Below are 9,012 nucleotides of genomic sequence, written 5' to 3' on the forward strand. Positions count from 1 at the left end.
AAAGAAGCTGATTTGCATTCCTATTCCCTTGTAAATTTTTTTTTTCTGAACACGGACTTGGAAAAACATTGATATATTATGCAGTATTCAGTCATGAAATATTGGTTATCTGGTCATAGAATCTTAGCAGAGCCTGAACTGTACAGTACTGAATGCCTACAAAGGCTGCTCCAAAAGTAATGCCTTCTATTTTATTATGTTGGCCCATGAAATCAGAGGCGGATGTTGGTGATATGACAGTGGAGGTTGAACCTTCCGACCAATATCCCATTACATTTTGTTGCCAGGTGACAGATGGCAGCAGAGAAGTCTGTCAAAATGGTCTTCATTCATGAAGACCAAACAGTGGATATGAACACAGTGAGGCAGTGGCTGGTATGTTTCAGCAGTGGTGACAGCAACAGTGCGTCACTTCTGCTGGTGAAGATTTTTACAGTACAGTATACTGTTGGTCATATCTGGTAAAAATGCAGAGCTAATGGTGGTTACTATCTTGAAAAATAATGTTTTGTAGCTGAGGATTTGCTTTATAACATAGAGTTATTGTACTCTTTGTGTCTGTTGTAGTTTTCATGGAAATAAATAGGAGCATTACTTTTGGAGTGACCTACATATGTGTTTATAAGTTGTCTCATAAATGTAAAATAATTCAGTTTAAAGTAATATTTGGATAATTATCTAGAATCCATAGAACTTCTGGAAGTAGCTGAAAATCAGCAAGGTTATTTTTACCTTCCACCTAATTCATGTTTAAAATGCCATTATGCTAATCCTGTAATTGGAAACTATGGCATAAAAGAATTAAAAAATAGACACTGTGGGCCATATTCTGCTGTCTTTCTGCAGCTGAGACCTCTACAAGTTTAACTTGGAAACCTGCTTGTGGAACAGTGGCATACTTTGACCCTTCTCATTCATTGCAGTTTAATATTCCATAAGTGTCCCTACAGAAACATATATACAGTTCCTTCTAGAGAACGTAACTTCTTCAAAGTTTATTTATTCTAACAGTGTTTTTTTTTTGTTGTCATTGTTTTTGTTTTTGCTTTTTTTTTTTCCCCTCCCTCTTTCTTCTTTTTCTTTCCTCCCACTCCTCCTTAAGCTATCTAGCAGCATTTTGGATATATATAACAGTGACCAGGGAATGGCACCAGCTAATATGAGTCTCACAAATGCTTCTTGTCCAGCCAATCTACCAGTAAAAAGGGAACTCACAGGTAAAATAACTCTGATATTTTAACATTTTACAATTTCAAGAGTGATGGTGTTTCTCTTAAAAGCTGAACAAAAATTCAGAAGTTCATTTCCTGAGAATTTTTCAGTGTGCAGTTTCATTTATGGAAAAGGACGATGGCCGTGGAGAAATGTTTTCTCTCTGTTCTTCTCTTTAGCAATTCTGAAATGTTTGCTCTGTAGTTTTTATGAATATCATGCTTCTAATAAACCTAATTATTTTAGGAAACATAGTGAATTCTTCCACATGTTGGCTCCTGATCAATGGTATAAATAAATTATCATCCATTAAATTTGTTCCAGAATAAAACAAATGGTTCTTTTAAAAGCTCACAATAAGGCTATTCAAGGTTAATTTATGTTAGTGGATTAACAACTTTAAATGTTACATTCAATTAATCCAAAGAATGCTAACAACCGTGTACAGTTTATTAGTGTCACTCAGAGGAAACAGTGAGTTTGTTCAATATGAGTTATCTTAGAAATCTTATTAACTCTTGCATTATGAGATATGCAAATCCATATTCACATTAGTGTACAGTTTTATCCTGTTATAAAAGTACAGAAAATTGGAGAAAAAATAGTCCTCCACACCATTTCTATATTTTTAAATAAAAAATCTTCCTTAATGAATATCTTAAGTAATCTGCCAGACTTAGCTCAAAAATCGAATACTGATAGAATATAGATTTGCTTGATTTTGTTTAATAATAAAAAGATTAATGAAGTAAAATGACTAGAAGTCTGCTTTTCGTGAAAAGAGGCCATTTTGAAATGGTGATAGGATAGCTGGACTTGCAACTTAAGGGCTGTTTAAAAAATGTTACTTTCTGTCAGAAGCAGATACGCGAGCAATGGCCAAGGAGAGACAAAAAAAGGATAACCACAATCTCAGTAAGTATACGTGCATCTTCCATCTTGTTATATAGAGTGTATGGGGACTGCAGAACCAATGTACATTAGCTACCATACCTCTGCTCATTTGCTTGATCAGAATCTTAGCAGGGTTATCAAATTTAACTCAGTCTGTGAACAGCCAACTACACAGCTTTCTTCCCCAAACTGAAGTTGTCTTTTACATTTTTCTTTCAGTATACCTTATACGGTTTTAATGAATTTCTTTACACAACATCCCCTGTTATCTTATAGTACTGTTGTATATATATCTTGTGCATATACATTTTACTTGATTTCTGTAAGAATTAAAGTGCAAAATGGGCAAGAAAATAGGCAGACAATGAAAAAGAAAACAAAGCAGAGATGATCCAGGCTCCTCACTTGTTACTTACTGAAACATCCAAGTGAGAGATTGCATTGCTCTATCGATAATTGGAAGAGAAAAATAATCATTCAATCAATCAAACATACAAACAAAAATTTATAAACTAACTGGTGTAGTGAAGCAGGTAAAGCTATGGAAACAATACATTGCAGAAGGAGATCAGAACAGAAATGGATGACACAGAGTGCTCTGACTGCTCTGAGATACTTTAAGTTTAAAACAGTGAATTTCATAGTTCAGTATTTAAATATTAAACTTTAAAACTAAACAACATTTTTTAAAGTCTAGAATAGAAAAATATACCCTTATTGCTGAAAGAGAAGTGCCTGTAAGATTATGTGACTTTTCCCTCTAAAGAGTCATCTAAAGCAAAAATCTGAAGCATTCTCTTTGAAAAGTGTTGGATAAAACAGTAATATTCTCTAGTTCTCCTTTATACTTCTGTAATTCATGAATTACCTAAATTGGTAATTTGATAAAGTGGTAATCACCACTAATTATATCTTTTTTCTCTGGCTATTCCAGTGACATTAGAGAGATTTATAACTTTAGTTGCATGTGCCTGGAAATGTACATATACTGGTACGTTGTGCTGGCAAACAGTGCAACAACTTCCTACTACTTTGATTCTCCAGAAGGCATCCTTGTTTCTATCTGCACATTTTTAGTGGATGACAAACAAGCCATGTAAATTTTTGTGTTTGTTGCGGGCACATCTTCTCTGAATTACCACAGTATCTGCTGCTGGTCTTGTTTGGATAGGAATAGGGAGTTTTGGCTGGCTGAGGGAAGGTGGTGGGTAGGAGTTGTCTCGAACTGCCAGAAGAACAAGACAGGTGCAAGCACACATTAGGGATAACAGCTATGACCATTTCCTCCACAATTTGTTTTTTTTTTTTTGCCTCTGAGATCATCCTTCCTGTGTTTGTGAAGTGTTCTTCAGTGATAGAAAGTGAGATGAAGACAGTATGCCAGGATCATGGCAAGCAGACTCATGACATCTCTTCTAGTTAGACTCCAGGTGTATATCTCAGAGCTCAAAGTCTTTCTGGAGATAGCTCTGCTGTTTGAACACTTGAACATATTAGCACGTTACCTGTAGCACATTTATTAGCATCATTACCTATTTTAGTTATATTAGACATGGTGAGAAAAATCAGTTTTTGGAACTTGATCAGAATTATACCAATGTTCATCATAAAGGTCCAGATTTTAGAGAAATGTTCTTAAACTTTCCTTTTGAAATATTAGATTCTCAATGGAACTGTGGAAGGGATTTAGATCTAAGAAATTGAATCCCTTTTTTATCCAATAACAATTTAAACCATTACTTTTTTTAATTATTATTTAACAATCAAAGGTATTACAGCTTTTATGTTTATTTGCTATCTGATCATCCTTGTATATGTACTTTAATTTTTTTATTGTTATTTTAGCTTTGGTATAATTTGCTATTTGAGATTTTTTTTTGTAACCCAGTATATCACTAAAATTGTGACAAGAATTAATCAGGAAAAATATTTCTAAATTTCAAAATTTCCCTTCTGATTCACTAGCATAATCATTTGAAATTTATTTTCAGGGAAAAATAAAACAAAATAGAAAGAAGGAGAAAGTGCCTACTTCCATCGGAATTTTTTTTCTTTTTTTTAAGTAGCCAGTGTTTACTATTTTTTATGTGTCTCATTCAGGACTTTCCCACACTATAAATGTGAATTAAACTGCAACTGTTAAGCTGTATAACTGCACATTTAATGTACATTCTTTTAACCTCACTGTAACTAAAGACATCATGTTGTTCAATTGCTGTGTGCTTGAACACATTGTGTTCTCCTAAGAGATCCAGCATATTTATGCCAATGGGTTGAAAGGGATAACAACAGTACATTCAGATGGACTATAATCCTATCTCCTGAATATGGAAATTGCAACTACAAAGATTGAAATGCTTTAATCTGTAGAGCAAAATTCCTGTTTCTAGAGAGAGAAAAATATGTTGATATATTTTGCCAAGACAGAGCATTTCAGGAGGGTAAACACTAATGTCCAGGCAGGTCTGAACTGGAGTCTGTGAGTGAGGGAGTGAGGGAGAAAGTAGCTGACTGACACACAAGTCTAAAAGCCTTGCATGTGCGGGCAAGAAAGAAGATCTCTATGTTCTGGGAGAAGGAAAGGAATAAAAGTGAACCACATGGTGGAGCTGAATCTGCAAGTGATATACAAATATGACTGTGAGAGGTTGAAGTCAGCCTAGGAAGACCTACCAGATGTCCCTTGATTGCAGTCTTCTAATTCGGCTGTCCTGGGTTCTAAGGATAGGATTTTTGTACCAGCATTCAAAATTAAGGCATTAAACTTTAAGTGCACATCTCCATGTATGAATGTAAAGGAACATTTATCATTCTGCTTGTGCTTGGGTCATTTCTGGTCTGGTGGAGAGTAGTGGTATTAGCATTTTGAGCTCGTGGAAGGGTTGTTCAAGAAATGGGGAGCAGCAGCAACTGCTCTGAAATGCAAGTGGTGGGCTGAAATTGAATTACCTATTCAGTAAAGCTTTTATTGAGTCAAAGTACTATGTGAAGAGAGTGGATAGAAGTGCAAGATCACACCAATAGGACATTCACAAATGCCACAGCCACACTCCTGTAGTATCTGTCATTCTTCCTCCTCAATTTTTTATTTTTATTTTTTTTTTTCCTGTTAGAAAAAGTATAGTTTGCTATTCTTATAGGATTTCTATGCTGTCTCTTAGCTTAGGCTACCCCGAAGCTGGAAGTCCTGAGTAGCTGGCCGTTCCACGTACAACAGGATCTGCATTAAAGCACATGAACCAATGATGTTTCTAACGTGTTAATCTCAGCTTCATAATTGTGTTACCATGTTATCTAGATTGTAGACTTATTGCATTTACAGAACTTTTGTTTGACATCTTCAGTATGTCCTAGGTATTTTTTTTCCTCGCTGAATATACTTTCTGTGTCACAATTATGTACCAGAAATCCCCCAAAGTTATGAAATGTCCTTTGTGCCACTGAAAAATATGATATTTCTACATGTATATGTAGCTGGAGAAAACCTTGTGAGAATGCAGGGGAGAAGTCTCTCTACATTAGTTTAATGGTGGCAGAAAGGTGACAGAACTTTTGTGTGCACATACTCCGGTCTGGATTCCAATATTTCAAGAAACTGGATTGAGAGCACAAAGAGGAAGAACTACTTTTAAGAATCACAGAATTACAGAATCATAGAATGACTGAAGTTGGATGAGAACGAAGAAACTTACCTTCTCTTTATCTTTCTAACTTTCTAATTATCTAAGTAAATAAAGATAAAATACATAGTCTTTTTTTTTTTTAAATAGTAAAATTCAATTCAAATGTAACTTTTTAATTGTTCAAATAGTGTTTTTCTTCATTTTCTGAATGTTATTGTAAAATTTATTCTAAATATTATTGTGTTGTCCATCACCAGAGGAAACAAATGTGCTGGGTATTAAATGTTTCTGGAGCATAATCTGCTTCTATGAAGAGGGATGGCTGCTGTATAAGTCCTCTCCATGGTTTAAAATGCTGAGAATAGTAGATAAGAGATAACAAAGCTGTTAACCATGGTTTGTAGCAAGAGTTCTAACAAAATGTGAATATTTCACCATTAAAATAGTAACTTTAGTTTCTTTTTAACAGTTGAGAGAAGAAGAAGGTATAACATTAATTACCGAATCAAGGAGCTTGGCACACTCATCCCCAAGTCTAATGATCCGTGAGTTCAACAGTCTTTCCTATAAAAATGTTTATCATTTAAATACAGGAAAAAAACCATAGTTGCATACTGACCATAGGACTGACTGATGTAATACAAAATGGTTCGTGCCAGGCCACTAGCTTCGATCAGTCTGTTAATAATAACAAACTTCTGTCAGATTTCTGGTGCCTATTGGGAAAACTTATGTGAAAGGATAATAAAATAAAAACAGTACTGTTGTGTCACACACTGGGAAGATGGAGTAGGGAAAAGATAAGCCAAAAGCACCGCAAGTCTGCGTGATGTCTCTGGAGAAGGAAGGAATGATGCTTTCAGCCCTCACCATGGGCCCTCTAGTGGGGTAAGACAAAATATGTGCTGTCACTGTCTGTCCTTTGGCTAAGCAAAATAAATAAATAAATAAACAAACAAAATATTAAAATTCAGGTTAAGAGACTGTAGACTGAGCATTTTTCAGAAGTATTCCAGTCACTGTAGGCAAAAAAACAAGTCCTGAAATGCAAGGCTAAAAATAATAATTGCTATAATAATAGCAATTTATACTAATGCGTATACTTACAGTAATACAAAATGTACATTTCTTAAACTGTACCTGCATTTCCTTCAAGCTTATATTTGTCATCAACATGAAAAAAAATCTGCCTCAGTAGGAAATGCTATTGTACGATTAGCAGTAGCAATTCAGTGGGATATTTAATGCTAGACTTTAGCCTTTGATATTTTATGTCGCTCAGGGAAGACTTAAGACCATGTTTGCATTTTGCATAAAATTGATTATACACATTTGTTCTTTATCATTTGCATGTCAGTACAGACCTGCACTATACTTGGAAGGAAAACATCTATTGATATTTCAGCTTTTTGTTTTGTTCAGGACTAAGAAACTTTTGATTATATTAAGGATTTCTATAAGATATAAAGCACTGTAAGACTTAGATATAGACAAGATTGGCAAAACTAGACATTTTGAGTGAAATCACAAGAGAGAAAGTTAACATGCCACTACTATTTTAGAGAATTCCCTTTTCATTCTACAGCATCCATTCAAGATTAGATAAATGGGCACATTCTTGTTATTAATATAGATCGGAGTGTTACAGAGCACTAAAATAAGAAGTACTTTAAGTGTCCAAATAAATTTTTGGACACATGTGATCACCTGCAAACAAACACTAGTAAAAGAATTTTAATTTTGCTGGCATGTCTTTCAGTATTCAAGACCATTTGGGCAAATAATTGAAAGATTTCTCAGAAAAACAGTGGATGGCACTGTTGGTTTGCAGCTATAAAGCAATAATGGAAGCAAGTTATATTGCAATTAGAAATGAGCATGAGCTACAATTTCCAGTTGTAGTTTTGATTACCTACAGAGGTGCTTCAGTTACATGTTTTTGGTCTGGATTTATTTAGGAATCTGTTCAAATTGTTAACACTCATTTATAATGTACTTAAATTGAACGCTCTAGATCTGCAGTTTTGTTCCAGTAAGTGAATGATGGTTTTTACTTACTGATTTTGGAGATGCAGCCTTGAATCAACGTTTCAGAAAATATCCGACCACATCAACTTTTCTTGTTTTAGTCTCCAGTCCCATGATTGTGTCCAACAGAGCATTGGCCCTATAACAGCTTATGTCTGCAAAAGCAAAAAGTTTGTTCTAGGTTCTGAGGATTGCTGTCTTTAAAAGGCTGGTAATGGGTACTACTTTTAAAAATGGGCCTATTTTAAAGTGTTCAGTTGGTATTAAGAAGAAAGAGGCATCAAATATGCTGGACACAATGAAAGATAAAGTTATAACGTAATTTGCTGCAGTTTGGTGCCAAGTTAAATTCCTCTGAAGAAGTGTAAATACATTTTTAATATATATTTGTAAGAGGAAATACATCAGTATGACCATATTGTTTTGTTGGCTGAACAGATCAAAATTATTTATTTCTAGTATCATTTTGTGTTGCCAAGTCATAACTCAGAGTCCTTATCTTCCCTTTCAGTTCTTTCTTTTTCCTTAGAACACCTTACTGTGCCCCCAATCTGCCCTCCTCTTCTTTGAAAGAAAGATGTATCAGCTCTTACAATATTTTATCTGTAACATTTTATCACACATCACATTTTCACCTTATATATTGATTTTAAAATATTCTTCTTATAGTGGGAATTTGACTGTGAAAGGAGAAGCCTTACTGATGTGTGGACTAATGACAATGAAACAAAACAGCCTTTGCATTGAAGAGCAAATACTGCTATAACTAAGTCATTGTGGTTAGCATGCCTGTCCCAGATGACTTGCTTCAATAAGATTACGTTCAGGCTCAGGAGTAGAAAAGGGCATTTTTGATGCTATTTGGAAATCTTTTATGAATTGTATTTCTCAGAAGTTTTTTGTTTGTTTTTATTTTATTTTACTTTTGTTAGTTATATGGTGAACTTGTTTGGCTCCGATGGAGCCTCTACAGGGACTTGCTTTTGAAGAGCTTAAATCCCTATTCTCATTTTCTCCTCTTTACTATTTTTCAATTTAATGATGATAACTATGGATTATATTACTTGAATGAATAGATGTTTTAAGTTCACTTCATCAACATTGGAAAATGGAGATAAGTTGCAAAGAACTTTGCCTCCTTTGTTTAATTTTCAGAGCTTAGATAGCTAAGTGATAGATGTTTCAGAAATGCAAAACTCTTGGAAAAATTTGAAGACAATAAAAAGGCCCATAATTTTAATCATATTTTGCTGAA

At 34.4% G+C, this 9,012-nt stretch overlaps 1 protein-coding gene across 4 annotated transcripts in view; it reads left to right on the top strand.

Annotated features, from left to right (window-relative positions):
* Nucleotides 1-9,012, top strand: part of TFEC (transcription factor EC) — a 67,807-nt gene that overhangs the window by 48,732 nt on the left and 10,063 nt on the right. For 3 of the 4 annotated variants that reach the window (XM_031553244.1, XM_031553243.1, XM_019612492.2), the window contains 3 exons: nt 1,103-1,217; nt 2,071-2,127; nt 6,199-6,274. In XM_031553244.1, the coding sequence (XP_031409104.1) occupies nt 1,103-1,217; nt 2,071-2,127; nt 6,199-6,274 (248 nt within the window). The remainder of the gene's footprint in view (nt 1-1,102; nt 1,218-2,070; nt 2,128-6,198; nt 6,275-9,012) is intronic. The other variant, XM_031553245.1, reaches the window with a different exon arrangement.

Source organism: Meleagris gallopavo, chromosome 1 (assembly GCF_000146605.3).
Source record: "Meleagris gallopavo isolate NT-WF06-2002-E0010 breed Aviagen turkey brand Nicholas breeding stock chromosome 1, Turkey_5.1, whole genome shotgun sequence".
Classification (NCBI taxonomy): domain Eukaryota; kingdom Metazoa; phylum Chordata; class Aves; order Galliformes; family Phasianidae; genus Meleagris; species Meleagris gallopavo.